This window comes from Pogoniulus pusillus, chromosome 30 (assembly GCF_015220805.1).
Source record: "Pogoniulus pusillus isolate bPogPus1 chromosome 30, bPogPus1.pri, whole genome shotgun sequence".
In the NCBI taxonomy this organism is placed as follows: Eukaryota; Metazoa; Chordata; class Aves; order Piciformes; family Lybiidae; genus Pogoniulus; species Pogoniulus pusillus.
The window spans coordinates 15,475,881-15,502,636 of NC_087293.1; the positions used below are offsets into that span (position 1 = coordinate 15,475,881).

Genomic DNA, 26,756 nt, shown 5'->3' on the forward strand with positions numbered 1-26,756 from the left:
ACTCAGATACACTATAGGGCTCAATAGAGGAGGAACTATGTGACATTACCTGACCTGTGTTATACAGAAAGTCAGATAAGATTGGTCCCATCTGGCCTTAACACTTGTGAAGTAACATCAGCTGAAGAAGAAAGAGACCAAGTTCAAGCCCTGGGCTTTCTCAGAGATTTTCAACCCTAACCAAAAAAGGCAACATTTCAGAGAGCAAAGGGCAGCCTTGCTCCATGCATGACTTTATCCTCGCTGCATCCCCAGGGACTGGCAGCAAGGAGTGGCTACACATAAAAGGTGCTCCAGAAAAATGATCTGCAGAGATCAATCATTTAACAGCTACTTAGCCACAAGTATGATGTTCTGTCACATATGTACATCCTTTCCTTTAGGCACAGGGCTCATTTCACACACAACATTTTTTGCTTCTGAGAACATTACCAACATCAAATCACAAGAAGAAAAATGCCTACAGTTCAAACCAGGGAAACAGTTACAAAGCTCTTTTTCTAGAGAGTTTTTGTCCCCACTAAAGCCTGATCTGCACTTTACATGGCTCCAGCTGATATCTGGTAGTCAGTTACACACACTCCACGTCACTTGTTTATATAAATCAGAGCACACACAGATGAGATTATAAGAATACCACATCTTTGGCATGTTACCTTAATTTCTTCAGGTTTAGGGCTACCTAATCCATCTTCCACCTCCATTTTAAACTCAGCAAGCTGTGGTGGAACCATGTTAACCATAGGACTTTCCATCATTCCCAGGGTAGTCACAGTCTCTGAACTTATTCCATCCTTATAGCTCATTACTGGGGAGAAGGCAGGGTGTTGTTCTAAAGAAGGTGGTGTTGGGAACATCCTTTGGAGATCTGCCACAGCTGAATACAATGAAATGACAACACTGTTAATCACCAAAATACAAGGTGGGAAGAAAGTCTAATAAAACAGAAGAGACTGACTCAGGACTTGTTCATATTTCATCAGCTGGGACCCAGTGAAGATTCCACAGACAAACTGCGGTTCTGACGGCAGAACAAATCCATGAGAAGTTAACTTGTAGGGTTATATTCTAAAGATTCCCAGGGGTACTTTGCAAGCTTTTGTTCAGCAGCAGCAACAAACTGGTGGATGCACCAATTCCATGTACAACATTAACAGCAACAAAAAGTCATCATGGAAGAGATTCATCGACATGAATGTAAAGTTCATCCCAGCAGAGGTTACTAAGGAGCTAGAGAGCAGCTCCTCCCCATTGTCAGAGCTGATAGCCAGCCCTAAACCCGGTGGCTCCTGAGATCAGCCTGCACTTAGCTGTGTTTTTCCACTGAGCCATTGTCCTCTCCTCTGGTCCATAGCAACAGAGCTCCTGAGGAGAGGACAGGCCACTGTTGCTAAAGCAAACACAGGCCATTCTCCTTGACAATCAGACTGCAGGCATCCCAGAGTGAGGGGGGTCAGAGGAAGGCACACAACTGCAATTTGGCATCACAAGACATTAAGCCTAGAAAATTCTTCAATTACTTCCCAGTAAAAGAACATAATGCAATCAGCCATCAAGTGTTTCCCTTTTGTGAGCAAAGCAAACAAGAAACTGATCCAGTGGGAAGGGATTTGGGCTGGAACTGGATGATTTTTGAGGTTCCTTCCAACCCAAACTATTCAGTGTTTCTATGCAGACCCCAACAAAGTGCTTTATGAAGGGCAATGCAAGTGAACACTCCAGAGAACAAAGTCTGCATTCTTCTCCCTTCCAGCTACCAGCTTGATGCATTTTCCTTACGATTCAGAACATAAACTACGTGTTCCTGACTTGAACCAGGGCAGATTGTTCCCTGGACATCAGCATCACTCTGGTGAACTTGCTGTTAAAAGACTCAGAGAAGAGTGAGTCCCAGCTGTGTGTGCACTGAGAGGCTTTCTCTGACAGGCTGAATGTCCAGTTCCATTTCCCTTCCTGCACATACACCCAACCCCAGCTGACAGGACAGAGGCAGAAATAAGAGCTGCAGTTCCAAAGACACACAGTGCACAGTGATGTACACTGAGAGTACACTTTGGTAGGATGCTGCAGCCTCCAGAGATGTCTCCACTCTGCCCTAACACAGCCAAACCCTGAGTTTTGTTCCATTGTGCACAGAGGAGCCAATCCATCCAACTCCTCAGCTAACCCTGCTCAACCCTTCAGACAAAGTGAAACAACCCAAAAAGGTGAAGTTCTCTCCAAATGGAGTTCTGTTGGCACTAACAGTCAAAGTTGAATCCAAAGTCTTTTACAACCTGAAGTAAATAAAGGGCTAGGAATTATTGCCACCAATTCTCTGAAAAAACATAGTCTTGTCCTGATATTGGATCAATTATTGTTGAAAACAGGTTCACTAGGATGGCAAACCCCATATTACCCACTAATTAGTATGAAATAAGCTCAGGATCGGCTGCTGCCTGTTTTTCACCAGTCTGCTTTAGAAGCTGGGGAAGGGGAGGCAGGAAGGCTCAAATGCAATGTGGTCAGCAGGACTTCAGTATGATGTCCAAGGCATGGCATTGCCCTGCAGACACTGTTCTGCCTCCACAGCTGGTGTCCAGGGGACATCCACAAACCAGAGCCCAGGGTATCTCTTTAGCTTTCCAGGCTACGTTTCCTCACGCTCAGGCTCACACCAGTTAGCAAAACTCTGCAGTGCAGATTCATAAAAAAAAAGTTTAATTACAAAAAATCCCCCAACCCTACAGCAACAGGCTAACCACCATCACTCATTTTCATGTGTGCCACACTTGAAAAAGCTTTGCATATTTTAAAAAGCTATGGATCAACTAAACCTGTCAAAACCCAATCTCTGTATGCTTCAGACTTCTACGTTTGAGTAAATCAGTACAGCTTTTATGAGTCCATAAAACTCTGACTCATCTCTTCCAGACTGGTTTTTTCTTCTCCTCAATTTGTTCTCATTACCAGCTGAAGTTAATGAGCAGGCATTAAAGAATGATTTGCAGAGAGATTTGATTTCTGCTTATAGCAGCCACAAAAATCAAACATTCTTCTTCCTCACCACCAAGTCATTTGTAATTCATAACCTGATTTGTTAGTGTTATACCAGAAATTCTCACTTTGCTCCTCTCTCACACCTATATACATAGAATCACAGAATCATTTAGGTTGGAAAAGACCAACCCTTAAACCCACCCCTGCCAGGGCATCATTAAACCTCAGCACCACATCCCCATGGCTGTGAAACCCCTGCAGGGATGGGGACTCCATCACTGCCTTGGGCAGTCTGTTCCAGGCCTTGACAACCCTTTTAGGGAAGAAACTGTTCCTCATGTTTAGCCCAAATGTCCCCTGGTGAAACTTCAGGCTGTTTCTTGTGTTGATTGCTCCTTTGGAGAAGAGACCAAGCCCCAGCTGGCTCCAACCTCCTTTCAAGTGCAGGAAATGCAAGGAAGCCCATCTGTCTTGGGAGCTAAAGTGATCATCCCCAACAGTTGTTCCAACAGTCCTTACAAAAATCGCTGTTGTTTTAACCTGCATTTCGTGCATTTTCAGCACATTAGATTTACTCTGTAAGTCTCCTGCACTCTTACAGCCTTCCTGTACCTGTGTGGTGCCTGCACAAGCATCACTTCTTCCACAACCACCTGTAAAATGTCTGCAATGTGTCCACAGTTAGAACTTTGCCCTTCCACATCCAGGTTAAACCCTGAAGGTGATTTTAGCCTGAATTTGTTGACAGCTAAATGCAATTTTCTTGCAAGACAGGTTGCACCCTAGCAGCCAGTTGGTAAGTCACAACTTCCACTTCTTTGAATTCTTTATAAAGAAGAATGATTTATATGTAAAGAGCAATGTGGTAGTGGTGCAAGTGACTAATTGTGATTAAACACTCAATTGAGAACAGAGGACAGCTTCTAAATGAAGATTTGTGACAAAGCCCTCCCTCACCTCCAATCTAAGACAACAGTGTTAGAAGAAGAGCATCTCAAACCTCAGCAGGCACATGACAAACATATGCCTCTGTCACATCCACTGTTCCCATTAAAATCCTCTTAGCCTTTTAATGCTGGCATCTGGTAATGACAGAACAGAAGCAGCACAGTCCCTCTTAGTCCTGAAGAAAGTGACTTTGCAAGTCTCCTACAAAAGGCTGCAAGGAGATTTGAACTGTCAGCAAAGAGGTCACCAACCAGTTGGTGTTACTCACTTGGGGGGTAAGGTACTGCTGTTCTGCCATCCTTCCCCAGCGGGCGCTCCTCTGAGCCTGCTGCGGGCAGCTTGGACGAGCGAAGAGCTGGCGAGACAGCCTGGAAGCAGAACAGTCACATCCCATAGTTACACAGAGACACAATGTTAGAATGCACAAGCTGGTGAAAATTCTAACAGCTCCCCAGATGAGATTTCAGAGGGAAGAAACAAAAAGAGTCACGTTCTGCTCTCCCATCTACTCCCCTCAAGGAGTCTTTTTCCTCTCTTTCAGCGCTAAAGCAAAACAAAGTCTGCAATATTTGCCTGTTTGGGCTAAGATGACAGAGAGAGCACAACACTGAGGAAAGGAAGGGACTTCTTACAAGGGCTGTAGTGACAGATGAGAGGGAATGGATTGAAGCTTGAGGAGGGCAGATTTAGACTGAAGATTAAAAAGAATTATTTGCAGTGAGGGTGGTGAGACACTGGCACAGGTTGCCCAGGAAGGTTCTGGATGCCTCCTCCCTGGAGGTGTTCAAGGCCTTGAGCAACTTGGGCTGGTGGAAGGTGTCCCTTTGAAACTTAATGATCTTTAAGGTTCCTGCCAACTCAGGCCACCCTATGAATCTATGAATGCCGTGAAGAGATTTACCACAGGGGACAGACACCTCGAGAGGTGCAAGTTTTAAGACTGGGAGAACATTAGGTCTGTCTAGGCCAACTCCACAGCAAAAGTGGGTTTTATTTTGATGGAACACCTCTGCAGTAGATGGGTACATTAACTGCGACCTGACAAGTGCAGTTTGTGTGGAACAAAACAGGGAGAAGTGGTAAATAAAACAGTGCACTTGGAAAGTGCTGCCGAGAACCAGACATTCCACTAAACCTATTATCTGCTATCAGCCAGTTCAAGATCCCCTTCTGTATCATTATGGCTCTATTAGAGTAAGCTTAAAATCAGTAATTGTTCAAGTCTTTGTCTTTCCACATGTCTCAGTTTTTCCCCTGGTAACTGATGTAAGTCTGCTTTTCCATTTGTATTTCTTAATATTCAGCAACTATTCCTCTTCACACTGAAGTAAATGCTTGTAGGCAGACAAAGGAACAAGCCTCAGAGAATCGCTGAAATTCACTACTGTGAGATTCGTTCTTTGGGCAGCTTCTCAGAGGAGGTGAAACAACAGTTCCTCAGTTAATGGCAGCAGGACCTTGTCCATAGCTCTTAAGCACACCCCAAATGCTGACAGGTGCCAAGGACACAAAGCTGGATGCAAGACACTTACAAAGCAAACCCCTTGCTTCCCCTAGGGAAGTGTTCTCACGGCCTGGCTGCAACTGAGGCAGCAGGTTAGCTGTACAGAGCGTCCCCTCCTGACTGGAAAATTCAGCCAACATAAGTGTTGATATCACTGAAATGATTTTCTAATACACCTGAATTACCACCAGTGATGATTTCTGGGCTCCTCTGCTTGCTAGCAGTAGGAAGCTACTCAAAGCCCAAGCCTGCCTACCTGGAAACTCTCTCCTATCTATCAGGGATAATCGCCCCCCCATTAGCAGTCCATTCTCCTCCTCCTTTTTGGCCAAGGCTAAAGCCTACAGAATACTCAGTCCCACAAAGACTTACACCAAGCTCATCTTCATCTGAATTATCAAAGATATTATCTAGATCATGAAGTGATGGAGCCAGATCTGTCACCTGTGTGAGGCTACCAGAGCCTGCTCGGCCTGCAGCATTGTCTTGCCGGGTATCTGCCAAAGAGAAAGAGAAAACCACGTGAAAACGGGAGCAAAATCAAGAAACATCAAACTGCCTTTTCTCAGTTTGACTTCTCCCTCTAACCAGGGGATAAGCAAGGACCACTGAGGCCTCTTCTCTGTGGTGTAGCCTAGAAACAGCCTTGCAAGCAAGGTTCAATCAAGCACTGAAAAAATCAACTGGGAAGGAATGAAAGTAGCTACTGCCCAACTCCACTATGCTAAAGCCAATTCATTAGTGCTGTTATGATAAAAAGGACAGGCGGCATCAGGTCTGCTCCATCTCAGGAGCTCTTCATGTCCAGTGATTTTCCTTTCAGATTCTACTGCACAGCTTTGTGAATTTTTGCTTTGCAGAGCAAATTAAAGAGCTTTTACTCACCAGTCTTAGGAGCAGAACTGAAAATGGACATGGCATCTTTTCCTTCGGGGACTGGTGTAGAATGACCTGTCGTGGGGATTTCCTTGGTGGGCATTCCATCTTCTGACTGCAAAAAAGGAAATACAGGAGTTCTTAATGGACATCAATTTAAGCTCTGTAAGAACAACTGTCAGCCAAAGTCAGGGGTCTGCACTAAGTGCTTTGAGAAGTATGAAAAATAAATCTCAGCAAGGAAAAGAAGGCAGCTGCCTGCTGCCTTTGACTTAGGAAGAACACAAAGTCACATTGTGTACGACTTGCAAAGGGTTGCACAGGCACCAGTGAACTTGGACAGCCAGTCCAGGCCATTAGCCACCTCACCTTCCCCAGAAAACATCCAGAATTGGAGGCATGGTGGCTGCCTGCACAAGCACGAGTGAGGAGCCAGCACAGGGCAGGTGATAACCAAAGCATGGTGACTAAATTGTCTTTCATCTCTCCTACACAAAGGCAGGCTGAGAGAGTTGGGGCTCTTCAGCCTGGAGAGGAGAAGGCTCCAGGGAGACCTTAGAGCAGCCTTCCAGTAGCTGAAGTGGACTATAGGAGAGCTGGGGAGGGACTTTTTAAAGGGCTTGGGGTGATAGGATGAGTGGGAGTGGTTTGAAACCAGAGCAGGACAGATTTAGGCTGGACATTCAGGGGAAGTTCTTCACAATGAGAGTGGTGAAACTCTGGAACAAGTCAAGTTTGATCTGTGGAACAGGCTTGTGACTTCTGAAAGCCACGGAGCAGATACTGTGCTATAGCACAGTAATCCAGAGCGGATATTAACGACAGAGAAGCTGCATTTACACATTACCTTGCTCTTCTTCAGAGGATCTTTCTCAGCCCCAAGTTTGCATTTTTTATTGCCAGTGAAGCTGTACTTTATATCACCATCTTCAAAGGTGTAAGGATCACTAGCATCTCCCAGGCCTTCTCCAGGCTGTTGTAGTAGAGGCAAGGGGTCAAGATAGTTCAGTGCCTGCACTGGTTTCTGCTCTTCCAAGATTTTAAACCGTTTATTAGGTTGTGCTAAGAGCCTGAAAGTCAAAACAAACAAGCAAAGAAAGCCATCATGAAACGAAACCAACACACCTTTCACAGCAAGGAAAAACAGCTGTCAGACATAAATACAGGCCAGGTCTCACTCCACCATCCTTGGTCAAGCAGAAGTACATTTTTTTCCTCAACTAAGGGCTGCATTTGGTTGTATTCAGTACCCGAGAAAGAGCCTGGACTTAAGAGTTTCAGACTGAAGCGAATAGCAAAGCTTCTGCCCATTTCACAGAGCCCACAAGCATGACACAGTGCAATTCTAAACACACAACTGGCCAAACCACACTCAAGTGCCTCTGCAGTGCCACGGCTTCACTCAAACCCCAGCATTTCTGCAGCTGGAAGGTTGCATAACTAAATAGAGACTTTCTCTTCTTTCAATGATCAGAAGACATAAGCTTACTAAACCCCACACATTTGCTCAAATTCCTGTGACCCAGGTTACAAAAAGATGTGCCTGTTCTTCTGAAGTACCAACAGAAGAGCAGATGCAAAAAGACATTACTACAACATCACCTTTCTGCCTGAGTGTCTGAGGTATCCCTAATGTACATCGCTCTTGACGTCAGAGCGAGGCCTTCTGCTCATCTCAGTTTCAACTGAAGAGAGAGTGTGGAGATGCCCACAGTGCCAGAGCCACCATTCAGATCAGCCTGTGCTCTTACCTTTTCAGTGCAGTGCTGTCTGAGCTCACTTCCATCTTGGCATCGTATCTCTCGCAGGGAAGATCCGGTGGCCTGAACTCTAGATCATCACTCGAAGGGACACTATAGGTCCTCCACACATCCAGTGACTCAGTGTTCTGAATTACCCCACAGTACAGTGCTGTCTCACTGACCTCTGCCATCAGAGGCAACCTCTGTCCAACCAGGACTGTCCTGTCATCTAAGCTGGGCAGCGGCTGAAGCTCCAGCCCGCTGCCGTAGAGTGCTGGGTTTACAGGTACGGCAGGTGGGTCCAGATTCTCTGCTTCCTGACCTCGGGGCTGGGGGCTGAGCGTGGGAGGCAGAGGGGAAGTGGGGGAATGGGGTGAATCCATAGGATTCATATTCATTTGCTTGCTTGGATTCCTAGCAGGTATAGAGAGCGGCTTCTCATACTTTCTGGAGTTGGGGACTTCTAAAGAGGGCTCCATTCCTGCTAATCCCAGTTTCTGCCCTGAAGTGTCCTGCTCCATGCATAGCTCTTCAGTCACCGAGGGCCGGTGGTGAAATGGCATCAGAGGCCTTTTTTGCAGCTTATCTCCTTTTTCCTGCCTCTCTGTGGTTTTGTGCTTTGAAGAGGCAGGAGGTGGCAACGCTGAGGACGACGACGTTCCCACGCTGAAGCCTGACTGATTTATCGTTGGGGGACGGCTGGAGCCAGCAGCACAGCGCTGTTTGAAAACCTTGTGCCTGAAAGCAGAGCCAGAAACAAGTCACTGGGTGGTTTATTCCCTTATCTCATCTCATGGGAAAGAAACCCAGCCCAAAGGACAGCACTGAGAAACCGGATCTCCACTCCTGATCTTTTAACAGGTTCTGGAATGGCCACAAGAACTGGAGCAGGTTGTCCCAGCCAGCCTGGCCGCAGCTTTTCTGAGCCACGGAGTGGAAAATGACAGTCTCCAGACAGCAGCATTCAAAGGAAAGATTTAATGTTTGTAGAGGCTTAGTGCTGCTCAGATGAAGGGAATACAACAAAAAAAACCCCCACACTGCTGCTGGTTTTTTCCCCTGAAGAAAGACAGCCCTGCAGACAGCCTGGCTGCTGTGGAGCTACACCACTGCTCTTGCACACTCCTGAGCAGATGGGGGTAGGTTTCGTTTTGTTCACAGACACAGTACATAGCAGGATGCTTTCATGGCAGTTTCCTCCTGCTCTGCAGACAAGGGAAAATAACTACAGCTCTAGTCCAGAACCAAACTAAACCAACAGAGCACCTACCCACTGGTGAAGAAAGCAGGAATGTTTTAAGTATTCCAAACAAAAATGCAAACACACAAACACTTAAGGTTGAGGAGGAGAGAGACTGGAGAGCAGGAAGATATTATTCTTGACAGTGAGGGTGGTGAGACACTGGCACAGGTTGCCCAAGGAGGTCATGGATGCCCCCTCCCTGGAGGTGTTGAAGGCCAGGCTGGATGAGGCCTTGAGCAATCTGGGCTAGTGGAAGGTGTCCCTGCCCATGACAAGGGGATGGGACTGAATGATCTTGAAGGTGCCTTCCAATCCAAACTGCCCTACGAATCTATGAAACTGGCTCCCTATTTTAAACATGGCTTTTCCCAATTTGTACCCAGCCCTCTGAGCCTGGGAAGCACAGGACTGGATTTCAGTATTTCAGTGTTTCTATCAGACAGATGATGGCTGCCCCAAGGATGTTCCAACAGGGCCATATTTTACTGGCCTTTTTTGTTGTTTGGAGTTGCTTGCTTTGGGTTTAAGACCAGCAGTAACTAAAAGATGTATTGTGCTTAATATGTATACACCTGCTTAAAGCTAATTAGGCAAGCGAAATAAATCACTCCTTCCCTGCTTTTCTTTATAAGCAATGGTATCTAGGACAGCAATAAAACATCTCAAAACATGCAATATTGACCTCTCAAATGACATTATCTAAGGTAAGTGGACTACTGAAGGGAAGAAAACAGATCTGCTTTTATGACCTGGTTAAGAAAACACCCTGATTTTACAGCACACACCAGCTGTCAAAAGGCACAAACACAACTTCTCGGACTTGCTGCCTTTTTCCTGTAACCATCCACACTGTGTGGTGCTGTCCTGGCTGCCTCTGTGGACTTTGCTGTTATCAGGACGTGGCAAATTCTCTGCTGCAGCAGATGGTCCGTGGCCGCAGCCACCCAGAATGTGGAGCTAATGCCCTAGTAACTGAAGATTTGCCTTGGGCGTGTTCTTGTAACATTTTGTTGCCTTCATTCTTCCTCATTCACTCTATTTTAACTGACCCCAGAAAACTATTTGAGACATTCTGCTCTCCAACACACAGAGCTGGGTCTACAGAAGACTGACTTTGATGCTGAGTACCAGACAAGACTCTGTATTTAAGATCATACCTTGACATTTCTACAACACCCACAAAAGGGCACAGTAATGACCAAACCAGTATCTGCATGTCAGTAGCTGTCCAGTCTTTGCAGCACACAGGAAATGTTCCCTGCTGTCTGAAGTTAGGACCCACCTTCCTTTTAAGGAATGTGCTTTTATTTCCCAGTTGCACAATGTAGCTATCACTGGAGATAGTAAGAGACAGTGAGAAGTTGCAAATGCAGCTGAACCTACCCCTGGAATCATGTTTCCATTGCCCACTATTGATTCCTCATGCGTTCCAGGTGAAGCTGGACCTGTTTTCCATAGGAAACACCTGGAACTCTGGCAAGACACTTATCTGTTCTGCATTCCTGAGCACAGCCACACAAGGGACAAATAATCAGAGCTGAAGAGCAAGGCTGCAGAAGAGCAACACCTTCACTTCCCATACTGCACAGACTTTCCAGGTGGAACACTCTGCCCTCCATATGGTACACAGATCCTCTGCATCTTCAGCTCTTCTCACACCCCTTTCTCTCTTAAATACACAATGAAGAGCTGGCTTCCTGAGAAGTCAAACCCAAAAAGTACAAGAACACAATCTTGCTTCACTCAGCTTTGGGCAATAGACATTTCTAACTAACAAGCCTTTGGGGGCTGTGAGGATGCTCCCCTGCTAAATGGCTGCTTTAAAGAGGGCTCTTCCAGTGTGAGAAGTGCTCCCTCTCTTCAAAGCTCACCTGGAACAAGAACAACTGACTCTTTGGACTGGATCCACAAAATCCCAAGAAACTGTATTGTTAGGAACCTCCTCTTCCAAATTTGCAGTTGTAATTTGATTCCTCCTGAAGAAGAGAAATTTATTTTAGTAGTTCTCACCTTGCATAAAAGCAAATGTTTAAAATGCACATACAGAAATTCACAGGCTCCCAGCAAAGAGATGACTTCTGCTTCAGCTTTGAACTGGAACTCTCTACTTAACAGCAGTTCCCTCCAGCTCTCCTTAAAACTTACAGTTTGATTCACGTGGGAGGATGGTACCAGCTCTACCTCTGACAGCTGTCTGGAGGTTGAGCATAAGCAGCAAGGGGCAAGCAATTTAAACTGAATCTGGAAAGTCTCCTGACATATCCAGGAAGAAAATTGCAGAGAACTAGTGAAAAGCAAGGATTTCAGGGCACCCCATGCCATGAATATACTTTAACTCTCAGCAATAAAGGCCTGTGGTGCTAACAACAGGAACTTACCATATCCTTGTTGATTGGAATTTTAGTCCCACACACCTAATGCTTTACACATACTATCCTTGGTGTTCTAAGTACCAAACAGATACTATGGGTTCTTCACTCTAGTAACTCTAACTGCAGCTAGAAACCACAATCAATACATCTGCAAACATCTAGCTGAAGGCACACAGTATAGATTTGTAGCCTGGAAGCCTGTCACAATTAAGATACACAACTGCAAATAGATTGTTAAGTGTTAGGAGTTTTCAGCTGAGCACAGTAACAAATTTTCTTTGACAATGCTGCTCTGCATCATTAGCTTTGATTAGTGGCAAAAGAACTCTGTGAGGAATAACATCACCTAAGGCAGAACCATTACAATTTATACATGATGTGCTCTTAACAAACAAAGCCATCAGGACTGCTGCCTTACTTGGACTGTGACCTGTTGAGAATGCATTCCTTCCAGACACGGTGAACCATATGGTTGTGAAATTTTGGAGTAATCTTGCCTGATTTCTTTGGACTGTGCACACTGACTGTCCCCTCCTGCACAGCTGAGTGGCTGACACTGCTCTGAGAGCATCCACTTTCTCCTGCAATAGAAAGCAAGCATTAATGTTAGAGCTGTTCTTAATATTCATGCTTTTTCCTGACCAGACCCTCCCTCTCAGAAGGCTGCTGACTACACAGATGTTCACACTCCCTAGAAAATGCTTCAAGCATCACTACAGAAGACTAGCTAAGCTACACTTCAAGGCAGCACCTGCCCCTGGGCTACCCGAGATGGCACTAGGTTATACAGGTACAGCTGTGTGAGTACTGCGCCTCACCTGACATATGAAATGGAGGCAGCCTGGAAAGACCCCTGTGGCCTTGTACTGAATCACTTAGTGCAGGGAGAGGTTATTCACAATCCCCCCCACCCCGGGTGTTCAGCTTGAATTTATCCTGCCTTTGGTGACTTAAAGACTTAGAACCATCTATATTACAATAAGCTTCAAGTGTCAGTTAAGAAAAGCACTCATTTATGTAGACTGTTTCAGAGCAAGAACCAGTTCCTTTGGCTCAAAACCTCACTGAAAAACTGGAATAGATTCGTGTTGTGCTATTTCTTGACAAGCTGCTTGAACTGAAATAACCAAACCTAAAGCTGCTTTGGTAAAACCTTAGTCAGGTGTACAGCACCACAGACACTGTTCAGCAGCTGATCATTAGTATCTACTATTAACAGCAGGTGAGGTTCTCAGCAACACTGTAAGTCATCAAAGATAACAAATGAAGCTGTTACTTCAGTAGATGAACAGCCTGAAAGCCACATTTATATCCCGCACTTCATTTCTTTCCGTCTGTGATGCAGAGACCTCAGCAGCTATTGTACAAGCAGCTGTTCCCTTTGCTCCTACGAAACCTGGTTGCGTTTCAGATGAGCTGCGCTGGAGCAGAGCCATAGGCACAAGCTCGACGGCAGAGGGAGCGTCAGGCTCGCCTGGCTGCCCAGCACCGCTGCTCCGCTCCGGAGGAACAGCAAGTGAGGACATGCTGCATTGTAACAAGGTCACGGCAGTGTACAGAACACTTCGTCCTCCCGCCTGACGCAATGGAGGAAGCCTTAAGAACCAGGAGCTGAGAGGAGTCCCTGTTACACACCACTGCATCGACCGAGGTAATGCTGCTGACACCTATTAGGGGACTTCCAAAACACAACTTTCAAACTGTACACATGCTGCCCAACCTTCTGTCTTCTTTGGTGCTTTCTGGTTATACAGCTTTTAAATCCAGTTAGATTTTCCCTCGTGCATTTCTTACAGAATCCTAGAGCCAACCATGTTGGCAGAGACCTCCAAGCTCATCCAGTCCAACCTAGCACCCAGCCCTAGCCAATCAACCAGACCATGGCACTAAGTGCCTCAGCCAGGCTCTTCTTGAACGCCCCCCAGGGACGGCGACTCCACCACCTCCCTGGGCAGCCCATTCCAATAGCAAATCACTTCTCATTACTCTCTACGAAGTTGCAGTGAGGTGGGGGTTGGTCTCCTCTCTAGTATCAGGTGACAGGAGAGGAAATGGCCTGAAATTGTGCCAGGGGAGGGTTAGCTTTGCTGCAAGAGTGGTCAGGCATTGGAACAGGCTGCCCAGGGAAGTGCTGGAGTCACCGTCCCCAGAGGTGTTCAAGAATCCTGTGGCCATGGCACCTGGGGACATGGTTTAATGGCCATGGTGGGTTGATGGTTGGATTCTGATCTTGAAAGTTACCTCCAACTGAATCAAGTCTATGATTCTAAGCAGTCAAAGCCATAAACCCCCAGACAGAGGCTTGTGGTCTCTAGCAGTTTATTTCACTGGCTTTGAAATGTTCTACAACGTTGTGAACTTGACAAAATCATTGTGAACTTGACAAGAGATCATAAAAACAAGGTGGGCATGAAGGAATGTGTGTATAAACAAACATGCACACACAATGCATACACTGCAGGGCAGTTACAACTGCCAGGGGAAAGAAAATACAGTGATGGAAAGGGAAATGAGAGGTATAAGAGGGTAAGGAAGGAGCTCCCAGAGCTTTCAGGTTCTGTTTGAGAGCATTAATGATTGCTTTACCACACTGTGTAGCATTTTCATACTATGCAGCAAGATATGGCATAACATGAAAAGGAACTTCACAACAGGCAAACCCATTTTGTTTCCATACCCTGCCACTATTTTTTATCCATGAAAATCCCTAACAAAATGCTGGAAGAGACACAAATAACAATGTCAAAGGATGGCATAAATACTGGAAGACACAACCAACCATGACCAGAGTGCAATCCCTGTGGTGCAGCCTGTTTCCACACAGTGGAAAGCCATTCCCTAGCTTCAGTAGCAATATTGGAATGTGACCTGAAGAGATCGTTAACACCAACCCCTGCTCCAAAGCTCGATCAACATATTTGACTAACCTGTTCTTTAAAAACAAACACCACCCTCAGCAAAACCCCAGCAGCCCACCCACCTCTCTGCTAATGCAAATCCTGTAGCTCCCCACCACACTTCATTCTAATACTTCAACACCCTTCTCTGGAGGAAGTTTTTCTTCATGTTTAACCTAGTTTTGCCTTGCTCCAGTTTAGGTTCATTACATACTGGTTGCACAGAAGATGATTTCCTTTTCTCCTTTCATCTCTCCACAGACTGTTACACTCTATCCTGCGTATTTCCCTTCTCTAGACTAAGCAACCTCAATGCTTCCCTTCTCCTGTAGGTCCTGTTTGAAAAATCTAAAATCATTCTTACTGCACCTCTCTGGACTCCATTCACTCTGTCCACATCTTTCAGTGGTCCAAACTGGACGTGGTACTACCCCCACACGTTCACTACTAGTGGGCAGAACTGTAGTTACATGCTTCAGACTAATCCAGTTTATGTATCCCATTTACTGCCTCTGAACTGTAGGACATGTATCTTCTGATCCATTTCTCCAGCTTCCCAAGGCCTTTTAAAATGGTGTAGGATAAAGGAATCCTTTCATTGTTCCCTGCAGAGGCATCCCTTTGATACAACTCCATCTTGCCCTCAAACAATAGCTGAGATCAAACAGAAGCTGTCCCTGCCAGATTGGGCAATGTGAACACATTTTAGATATTAATAGTTTATAACTACTCTAAAACAGAATCCCCTTGGGATTTTGCACAAGCTTAACAGGGCTCTGAGGAACTGAAAAACCACAATACATTGAAATATGCATCAATCCTTCAATTGATTGTTGTTCAGAAGTTGATTGTCTTGCTTCACTTTACTAATCAGCTTTTTTTTCTTATTTTAACTACCAGTTGCCCTGAAAAACTATTCAAAGTGAATTTCCATCTCACATGCCAAGCAGCTGCATGGCTTCTGAGATCAGAAATACTATGGAGCCAGGCTCTCAAAAGGGGCACCCTCCATCCAGCCAAAACATGTCATGAACTTGCAGTATCTGCATGTAACAGAAGTCTCAGACCTCACTTGGGAAGCCCAGCTCCTGCTTACCAGTTCCAGAGGCTTCTGCTTTTCCTTTGACTGATCCTTGATTAAAACTTGATGTGTTGGGCAAAAAGAGGATTTGCAAACTTTTATTCTATCTCCAGGCATTCCCAGTTTTATGCTGTTTTTGTTACTCTTACTCCTGCCTCTTCCCTGCCCTCTGCACAAAGATAAATGTAGCTACAGAAAATGAAGCTGAATTCACCAAGTTTTGTTTAAAGCTGTGTCTTTTTCAGAGGTGTTTAAAGCTTTGGTTTTGTTTGCCACAGACCTACAGCAAAAGCTCTCCTGTAACGTTGTCTGTTGCCTGTCTCTTGAATCTGTGACTCACTTATGAGCCAGTCAAAAATGAAAGACCAACTCCAGCCTCCTATTACTTACCCATAAGGGCCTGCTCTGGAGAAGTGGGTGGAGTGAGTGGCATCCCACAGGTACTAGCAGGATCTTTCACACTTCCAAGCCCCTGCTGTCCCACATTTATATGGCCTCCGGTACTGGCAGCATTCTGTGACATGGGGATGTCACTCTGGGAGATGAGAACAAAGGCTGAAGGATAGACCATCCTTACACCACCTGCAAAGCAAGAGGAAGACAGAAGTCCTGAAAATACCTGCTAATATTCAGCAGCCCTAGCTACTGAAGCTTGTTTTCAATGTCAGTTGGACAAAACTTATTATCCCAAATAGAGAGAGCTGAGGAATTTCATCTGAATGTACATCTAACCCTCTGCGAGCAGCACAGAGCTGCAGCAAGTGGCTTGCTACTGTGAATAATAGCTTGTGGGATACAGGGAGTAGAGAAGCTTGAGGCAAGATAAGGAGTCAGATGTTCCAGTGTCAAGAGAGCTACAACAGAAGATAGGAAAATTAAAATGGCTGCTTCTGATTAATTAGATTTTTTTTTCAAACCACAAGGAGGAAAATGATCCTTCAGGCAGAGTACTGAAACTCACCAACGATGACTTCAACTGCCACGGGGAAATCGTTGTCGTATCCCAGCTCCTCCTCCTCTTTCATGCCTTCTTTTTTCTTCAGCACCATAGGGTAAAAATACTGCCACTCCTCCATCAGTTTGCGAGTTGCTGGGTCTGACATCTTGTACGACTGGCCCGTGAGGGTACCATTCAAACCGTAAGGGCTCACCAAAACTGCAAAGCAAGAAAGCACAGGCCCTAACAGATGTATGCTTCAGCCACATGTCTGCCAGCCTCTGCCTCTCTAGCCTCAGCCACTGTTCCATTCTCAGGCTGACTCCAGGACCTGCCTGCAGGAGGAAGTGACTGCAACATCAGGTAGGGATGTGAATTTGAAGCTGCCTTAGGCTGCACAGGTTTCCCATGCAGCCAACCTCACTCGGCTGAAAATGGACCTTTTTGCAGTTCAGTTGAATAGTTTCCACAATGAACTAATTTAAGTGTAGTGAAACACTGCTTGCTCTGGCAAAGGGATGACCATACATGGAAGTAAGAGGAGACAGTCAGCAACTGAATTTCCACCAGGAGCACACAGTACTAGAGACTTCTCAGCACTGAAAAGTATGGGGAAAACAATGCATGGAGCAGAGTGCAGGAAGGACAAATAAGGGCAACTACTTGCTCAGCAACAGGTATTTCCATTCAGACTCAGTTTTGCCTTTGGTCACATTTGATTGGAGAGTGTAATGAATTTAGCTCACTGAAAGCCTCCTAGGATTGAAGTGTCTGAACCCCTGTCAAAACTTTACATCTAGACACAAAATATTTTGCAATAAAGCTTCTGTCAATTAATGTCTTCTATAAATGAACATTAATTTCACCAAGATTTCTTGCTATAATTGCTTTGAAGTTGTAATTTCAGACTGTAGCAAGACAGTGCAACCCAGTGACTCAAACATTATTATGATTGTTTGATGTAGAGCATTGCACCACAATTGCATCATGAATTTAAAAAGCCATTAACATAACTCTCTAAAACCTTCATTTCTTACACTGGCAAACAAACACTCACAAGTACTTCAAGTTTTTTTGTTGTCTTTGATACATTTTCAGACCTCCTTTTCTTTCTCATAAAGAAGTCCCAAACAAAAGCTGCCAATGTAAGAGTGAGAAGTGCTCTTGAATTAGATCAGCTCAGTATTTGTATTCGTGTAGCACTGAAGTTCCAGATTTGAGCCAGCTGACCTAGACACCATGTAAAAGTGTCAAACCAGTGCACTCACTTCCTGAAATAAGCCTTTTAAACCAAAATTGATTAATCTCTTTACAATATGTACACACCTTTAAAACCAAAGCTACGAATAGAACCCCCTGGGAAACTCACATCCCACTTTGAGCTGCCTATAGTCTTGAAGTCCTAACAATGTTTTCCCTTATGTCCATGACTTCTGAAGAGAAACTCACTCTGAAGAGTGACTTAATCTCACTTCATTCACCTCTGAAGAGAACATCAGCAGGAGCGAAGTTGCTGCCACCCAGAAGTGAGGTTAAATGCACAAAGATCCAAATGCTGCTCCCTTACCTTGGAAGGGTGAGGGTGAGGACTGGGCCATCTGGATATGCTCTTCGTTGATCAGGTAGATGGGCTGGTGCTGAGCAATCTCCACACTTGTGCACACATTGCTTTCCCCATGAAGAAAGAACGTGAAGGCACACGACAAATGTTCACTGGAGAGGGGGAGACAAAGGAGAAACAGATTTATTAGCATGTTAATGAACTCACAGGAGGCTGTGAGTCCATAGCCTTAGAGTCCAAAGAAACACTCTTCTGCTTTGTCACTTGTGCCTGCTGAATAATAGATTCAGTGGCTGATACAGGACAGGATGAACTGCCACTAGACACATATTTTGGCAACTATCTCAAAGATTTGTTTTCCTGCTTTTATAACTCAATAAGATCATTACAAACAAAGAAGATTCCATCCAAGATTCAAAGAGTAAAAACAGAGGTGTTTAGATGTTCTTCAGCATTCACTCTGTGATGGGCTCTAGCTGAAAAGGAATGAAGATGTTTGTCTAACACCTCATGGGACTCTCATGAGAAAGAAAACAGAAGCAAATGAGTATTACAAGAAGCTGCCAAGGGTTTAAGCCTTGGATTTGCCACTGACGATTAAACTTCATTTGAAATGAGTGGCATTTAAAATGTTCCCACCTAATTCCAGCCAGAGAATGACTTCCCATCAGAGCTAACCATTTGCTTAAATACTCCTTGCCACAATGCCACAAGAAAAAGAAAACAAAACACATCTCCTGCTTTTTTTATCATCATTTTAATCAACTCAGAAAGTCCCAAGCTGAAGCAGTGATTATGCAGTCACTCCTCTGCCCAGCACAATAGCTGTGCAGAGTTTTACAGCTGTTGGCTTTGGCACTGGGCCAGCCAGAATGCAAGCAGCGTTTTAAAGACGGCTCCTGACTACCTTCACCAGAAAGAAATAACACAGGCAATTGTAACAATTTCACTTTGCTGTTTAAGTCAACCAACCACTCTACTGCTGCCAGCTGATTTTTAACACAGGCTCTGATGGTCTAGAGTAGGAAGCTGGTTTAATCTCACTGCATCTCTGAGTGATTCTACACATCGTGTAGAACAACTTTTCCTCCTATGCTACAAATGCACTTTGCTCCTGACTCCTACTCTTCTCTTGAGCCTCCAGTACTACCTAAAAAAAACCCCAAACCCACAAACCAACCTACAGAAAGTGGTCAGCTGAGAAAAATCTGGAGAAAAGGTCACTTAAATGACAGATAAAAACTGAACTTCCTTGCTGCTATCATCCCATATTCACATGGATTTCATGGAATTAAAGGTTTCATTAGATTTCCCTTTCACAAGGGAAAGAAACTCCACTATCGTGGGTGTTGCAGAAGGAAACTTATCATTAAGTTAGATGGGGGGAGGGAGGGAACAGAACATGGGACAAAATGGGTCAGCTCCAGGTATTGCTATCCAGCTGTCATCTTCTACAAAGGAAAACAAATCACTTCAAGCACAAAAAAAGAACAAGGGATTTCTGCACATACAAGAAAGAAAAAAATAAAAGCAAAGCCCAACTGTTTGATCAAAAGCCTTGAGTCTCCTTACACAGGATGATAGCCCTTGCTATCAAAAAGGTCTTAATAACTACAAAGCCATGAGAAATCTGGCCTAAGATCAAGTGGGGATAATCTCTGCAGAGAGTTCAGCATGCAGCAGGTCAGCCCTCCTAAAGCAGAGAGCACAGCTATTTGTGAAGGAGTCATTTTCAGCTCCTGTCTTTAGGATATTACACAGAAATCCTCCTGATTCTGCAGGCTTCCTACAGCGTTTGACTGTGAATGTCTTGCTTGTCTTCTATCGATCTAAAGGGGGGGGGAAATAGCCTCCTGGGACCTTGCAGGGACTCTTTCAAGTCTCTTGCAAAGTGGTCTGGCATGAACAAATCACGTGCAGTCTTATACCTGACATTCCCAGCCACCCACAAACACTGTGAGAATTAGGAACAGACCAAATTAGAGCCTAGCAGAGAAAAGACTCATTTGTTATTGCAGGGGAGGGAATGTACATCACTGTTTCAGCTGAGAATCAGCTAACACCAAAGTTATGATTCATAAAGTTCAGAAAATCAAACAGCCTGGGAGCAGAAGTGTCTTCCATTAATTACAGGGAAAAAAGGATACACCAGGACAGTACCAGCCCATTTGACTGCCCTGCAAACCACAGGATAAAGAACAACAGTATTGAGTATTGCTACCCCTGAGCAGCAATGAAGACTTCCCTGGGGAAAGCTGGATCATTGCTAGCACCAGACCCCAAAGCAGATCGCCCTTGGCTACAGCAAGAGGCCCACCCAAACGTTCCTTTTGTTCAGGTCCCAGCTGAGCAGTCACTGTGACAGAATCCCTCTCTGCTGAGCAAGCAAGCCTCCAACCAGCCTGCAGGTACCCAGCACCGAGCTTTCCTCCCTGCTCCCTTCCCCAGCCCTTCCTCCGGGGGTGCCTGGCAGCACCTCGCAAGAGAACAAACACTTGCAGGGAAGTTAAGTTCTCTCTGGTGCCAGAGTCACTGCCATGAGCTCAGCTTTCAAGACCAAAAATAATAAAGATCAAGGCCTGGGGACTTCCTACGTTCCTAAGAAGCTTCTGGCAGATTCGAGTGCAGTGTTTACTTTAGTACCAAAGACGAATTCTAGTTCAGAAGCTAGCGTCAGCAGGCTGTGATGTGTCCCACTCAGGCATGTGCAGCCAGCCTCCTGACATTCCTGCCTTCGGTGCATTTCACACAATTCCTTACATACCAAGCTGCAGAAATCACTCTCCCTACAAATCTGCGACAGGGCTCCCAGGATGAGTCAAGAAGAAAACCTCCGAAGCTAGCGGCAGGCAGCAGCCTGAGCGCTGAGGCTTTCCTTTCAATCTCCACTTAGCTGAGCTCTACAGCCTTCACCAGGACCCACACACTTCAGACTCAAGCCTTGAAACACAGCCATTGTTCAGCTTCTCACCAGAGCCTCCCAGCACTGTTTTATCCCCATCCAGTTTTCTTAACAGATCTACTCCTCGCTGTGCTAACAAAGGCACCATTAAAAGCAACCTCCAAACGCAGATCAGAGTTGCTGAAAGTGTTCAGCACCTTCTTCAGACTGACTTTTTTAATTTAAATTTATTTCAACCCTAATTCAAAACCTGAGGCTGACAAGCTTTTGAAGATCCACTTGCCTATCTCTCTGGGTTTATAAACTCACTCATTTCTGTACTCTTATCTCCCTGACATTCCAACTATCAGAAGCCACCAGAGATACATATGAAATGGCTTCCAAACTATTTCTCCTACTCTGCTCAGTCTGTTGGAATACCCTGAGCTGTCAGTTCCTACCCGTTCAGAAGAACAACCAAACCAGCAGTGATTCTGAACAGCTGCATCACGCATTCATCTTGCACATATTAATGAATGACCTGCACTGCTAACCAGAGGAAAAGAGGCAGGGACAAAGACTCGCCGGGGTGAAAGCAAGGTGAGCATCCCGAGGCAGCCACTAGGCATTCATGATGCTTATCAGGGGACTTATACATGATAAAAAGGATGAGTGTCAAGAGGGTAGGGTCAGACTCTTGTCAGTGGCACCCAGGGACAGGACAAGGGGCAATGGGCACAAACCAGAACCCAGGAGGTTCCATCTGAGCAGGAGGAGAAACTTGTTTAGTGTGAGGGCGCTGGAAGCCTGGAGCAGGCTGCCGAGAAAGGTTGTGGAGTCTCCTTTTCTGCAGAGATTCCAACTCCCCCTGGCTATTGTGACCCTGGGAAAGCTGCTGTGGGTGATCCGGCTTTGGCAGGGGCTTGGCCTCTATCCCCTAGAGGTCCCTTCCAACGCTGGGGGCATTTACAATTATTTTTGCCTCGGGTGCAGTGCAAAGTGGCACTGCTGAGCCAAGTACCCATCAACTTAGCATGAAATGTACTGCAGATGGATTGATTCAGCTACCTACCACTTAGGGTTTGAGGTTTTTAATGTCTTCCTTCCCTTGGTTTTTTGCAGACATGCAAACAGTGCCACAGAGACAGTGGCAACTGCAGCAGTTTTCCATCAGAACATGTCAACACCAGCTGAAGTAAAATCCATTCTCGTCATCCCATTTGATAGAAATCAGAAACATTTAAAAGAATGCAAAACTGTAACAGTACTCTCAGAGAATCACAGAACATATCTGCTTGGTAGAGACCCCGGAGATCATCCAGTCCAACCCTCGACCCAGCACTGAAAGGTCAGCACTAAACCATGTCCCCAAGTGCCAGATCCACAGGCTGCTTGAACACTTCCAGGGATGGTAACTCCAGCACTGCCCTGGGCAGACCCTTCCAACCTTTGAAAACCCTTTCAGGGTAACATATATTTCCTCATATCCAGCCTGATCCTCCCCTGCTGCAGCTTGTGGCAATTTCCTCTGGTCCTGTTGTGTGTCACCAAGGAGCAGAGGCTGCCCTCTCTTCACTCCAACCTCCCTTCTGGTAGTTGTAGAGAACAATGAGGTGTCCTCTCAGCCTTCTCTTCTCCAGACTGAACAACCTCAGCTCCTCCTCATAACCCAGGTGCTTCAGGCTCTTTACAAATCTCCTTGCCCTTCTCTGGACATGCTCCAGCCCTTTAATATCCTTCCTGTAGTGGAGGGACCAGAGCTAAACACAACACTCAAGGTGTGGCCCCACCAGTGCTGAGTACATGAGGATGATCACCTCCTTGTCCCTGCTGGCCACCCTGTTTCTAATACAAGCCAGGCTTTCTTGGCCACCTGGGCACGCTTCTGACTTACCACCCTATGCAGGACTTGTGCTCTCTTTTTTACAGGTATCTTTTAAGAAGCCTTTTTTTCCTTTCCAGGTGACTGACAGCTGCCTCAGTTCGATGCCATCTCCCCAGTACATCCAACACATATACGTTAGTGCCAACTATAGCTGCACGCAGGCCAAAGGCTGAAATCTGAGCGCTGTGGTCTTCAGCCAGCAGCACACTGGAGCGTACACTTGCAAGACCACTTCCACTCTGTTCACTGAGAGAGACCTGCATGCTAACATTAAAACAACTCTTTAAATAAACACCTTCTTTTAATAGAAATACAAAGAAAACAAACAAAATCCTCACTCCCCAGTCACACAGCATCAAATGGTCTGTGCCATTTCCCTTCATTTTAGTTTGTTCTTGGTGCTTTGTGAGCAAGGAAGCTGGTAAGGAAAAGCTCAGAGAAAGAAACAGGACTGTCCTCTAATCTTCTGTAACAGCAGAAAATACCTGTGTCCTTCCCCTGAGCACTGCAGGTCTCTTTTCCTCCCAGAACACAGAAAACCCCTCAAATAAATTGTATTTACATTAATCAGACCTTTCATTTGGCACCTAATCACCTGCAACTGACAACGGTCTTTCAGATGTTTCCTTGGGGATCTTCATTGCCTCAGATAACCTTTGAGATGCCTAAAACCAGCTGAAAACCTTGTCAAGGGACTATTTAGGGACTCCCGGGATCTTTATGAATGTCGATCCCTGGGTTACTGTAAATGACTTAAAGGGAAGAGCATTACATTAAATTTACTTCTATATAAAAGTCAGATGAGGATTATGAAAACATGATTACGTTTGAACTGCACCACACTGGCAGAGAAAGGAGAGCATCTGATGGATTCATGGAATTTTCCATGTGTTAGTAGGTTTATATAAAGACACAACTGCACCAGTCTGCATTCAAACTGGAGAGGGACTCTTTCCACCCAGACACTCGGCAGGAGAAGAATGCCAAGATACTACGATTCAGAGCTGAGGTCTGAGCGTATGGACAAAGGCACAGCTGTGGTCCAAGTAAAAGTGTCCCTCCAAACAGATTTCAGATACCTCATTTTGGATGACAAACATGGAAATCTCTTCAGGAAAACAGTAAGTAACAAAAAAAAAGGCCAATAACAATTACTTTGGGATTTTAGGGGAGGCACCAGAAGCAGCTAGGAAAACCCTTAAAAGATTGTCACAATTTGTTTGCCTTATTAGAGAGCTATTTTAGCAATTGGTTCTATGACATGAGTTCAATCACTATTATTTTAATGTCTTGAAATCACTCACTGAGAAGCACTGCCACATTTTGAAGAACACCTGCTGCTGGGCAGTGTACAATTTCCCACCTAGGTTTTGTCCCGAAGCCTGCAACCTACTTACACACCCGGGAAGCACAAGGGGAAGCAGCTGACAGTGCTGACACTTAATGTGACTTAGAAGAAGGTGATGAAAAGTTGACAAGCCTATGTTTGTAAACATATGCCCTGTTTTCAGACCAGTTTCAAGGATGAGAATGTTTTAAAGGCTGGTTTCTGAGGTCCCTTACCCTGTCACCAGGCTGCTGGCAAGCTCTTGTTCCTCTCCCTTAGTTTATAAGCAATAAAGCCTGTGTACACAATCAATTCCCGTTTATGAGCAGTAATCTGTACTGCTGTTCTAGTTCCCCTCACAATTTGGGTTGGGATCTGAAAGGCTTCAACTCAGTTACCCCAATTCAGTTTTATCAAAGCCTGATCTCAGAAGAGAGGCAGCAGCAAGCCACGGGCATAAGAAAACAGATGCTGATAGCAATGAAGCTAATCACTTCTTTGATGTGGACTATAAAAGGAGGGCATGAAAGGGTCCTGCACAGATTTGGAGTGTAACAGTAAGTGAGAGCACAAGAAAATAATTTCCTTTACATTTGTCTACAGCAACAGGACAGTTTTTAGCAGGTCACAGCAGTGGTCTGGACAGGAGATGGCAGCACCTGGACACACCTTCGGTCGGGAACACTCTTGAACAGCTGAGAGCACATTAACAGCCCAGCAGGAAAATTACCTCTTTTTAAATAATCTGAAACAAATATCCTCAGTGATGCTGGAATTTCAACAAGCTCCCAGAGCAACCACGGTCTGACTGTAGTGGGATGAGAGAAGAAAGGCTTTCTGCTTTCATTTTAGTGTCATCAGACCTTCTGCCCAATGCAAATTCTCCTTAAATGTAAGAAGTGAATTGTTGCAGAGTGCAGATCTCCAGTACGTTTCTCCAGACGTACAATGGTCCAGTTTAGGTGCTACAGAGATCTGCCAGGCAGCTGTGTCAGCAGAAAGAGCTTCTTCACACACACCAAGAGAGCAGAAGAGGAGCTGGACCTGAGCCTCTCTCATTAGCAGCATATAAAAAAACTCAAGACACATTTTCTGCCTGTTAAGGGAAATTGCACATTCTTATGGCAAAACCTCTTCGTCCCCACAAGGGAGGCACTGTCCACAGTGCCTTACTGGAAAAGGTCCTTGGCTGTGCTATGCCCAGAACCTCTCCTGGGCATTGCCCTGGAAGAGCTTGCTGCCACTGCTCACAGCCAAGTAGGGAGGGTGCTACAGGAAAGCAGTCTGGATGACAGCACGCCAGTTCTTGAGATCATGACCTGTCTGCTCTAATGAGTAGTGTAGCTACAGCTTGAGAGGCAAAACATTCATGTGGCATTTCTTGTGCTTCCAAGTAACCCATAACATACTCTCTGCCTACCAGATGGAATCTGAATGTTACCCAAGCTGAAATAAGACAAAGTAAGTGATTCAGAAGCACAGCTTCAGTAGTTTACAATATACATTCAAGAAACATGGCATAATTAGTAACAGTTTTTGTAGAAGCCACAGCTAACCCAAAGAGGAAAGCACTTGCAGACACGAGGCAGTTGCAGAGTTTCTTGAACCTGCAGCCTTCCAACAAACAGCAGGCAGCACAAGACTGACCAGACATGAAACCCATCTGCTTGGCTGCTCTGTGCTATGGACTTAGATGCAGGCCCGTAGTCAAATATGTGAGACAGCAGTCTAGAGCCTATTTCCTGCTCTGGAACTCCATGCATTAACCAGTGGTGATCCCAGGGTGGCTGCTGAGCTGCATTCAGCATGTGCTGTGTGTTGGAGCTGGAGAGGGCTGTGGCACTGAACTGCAGCCGGCTCCTCAGCAGCAGCCTGTCTGGAGGCCGAGGAAGCCCCAGCTGAAACCACCTGTCACAGCCATGTCACCGCATCACTGGACTTGAAACATCTCCTGAACAAGGGAAACTGATACTGGGGCAAACCTGGCTGCACAGGGCAAGCAATCTGTGTCACTGTTTCTGCCCACAGGCACACATTTCTGGGTGGCAGGGGATAAGAACAGAGGAGATCAAGCTGCAGATCGAACCAGACTGCTCTGGCAAGGACTCCTTTTCCTTGGTCGTTACTTTCTCCCCATTCCTCAAAAAAAATGGAGAGGGAAGAAGGCCATGAGTTCCCAGGAGTACCCAGGTCTGTTAGTGACTCTGTTTTATCAGTCAATATGTTGTCTCCCATGTTGTGTTGGATGTATTTTGGAGAGCTTAATGTATGAGCTGCACGCACAGAAACTTGGTATAAATATTAATTACCTTTAGCACTCTTCCAGTGGTCGAGCAAAGGACTAAGATAAGAGCTTCACAATGCAGCGAGCATTCAGATAATGGTTATCTAAATGCTTTCTGTGTTACAGACTTATTATCTCAACACTTCCTTAGTTGTCACCAACAAAACCTCTTGCCAAGGCTAATATTCGCCTCCCTATCGGGATTCTCTCCCTCATCCCATCTCTAACAACCTTCTATT

General features: G+C 45.4%; 1 protein-coding gene across 7 annotated transcripts in view; it reads right to left on the reverse strand.

The window, feature by feature from the left end:
• The window catches only part of MED13L (mediator complex subunit 13L), a 190,174-nt gene that overhangs the window by 34,355 nt on the left and 129,063 nt on the right, over positions 1-26,756 (reverse strand). For all 7 annotated transcript variants that reach the window (XM_064168753.1, XM_064168754.1, XM_064168758.1 and 4 more), the window contains 11 exons: positions 18,147-18,292; positions 16,604-16,798; positions 16,033-16,224; positions 12,083-12,245; positions 11,164-11,268; positions 8,059-8,787; positions 7,155-7,377; positions 6,317-6,422; positions 5,804-5,928; positions 4,196-4,295; positions 657-877 (listed from right to left, as the gene is read on the reverse strand). In XM_064168753.1, the coding sequence (XP_064024823.1) occupies positions 657-877; positions 4,196-4,295; positions 5,804-5,928; positions 6,317-6,422; positions 7,155-7,377; positions 8,059-8,787; positions 11,164-11,268; positions 12,083-12,245; positions 16,033-16,224; positions 16,604-16,798; positions 18,147-18,292 (2,305 nt within the window). The remainder of the gene's footprint in view (positions 1-656; positions 878-4,195; positions 4,296-5,803; positions 5,929-6,316; positions 6,423-7,154; positions 7,378-8,058; positions 8,788-11,163; positions 11,269-12,082; positions 12,246-16,032; positions 16,225-16,603; positions 16,799-18,146; positions 18,293-26,756) is intronic.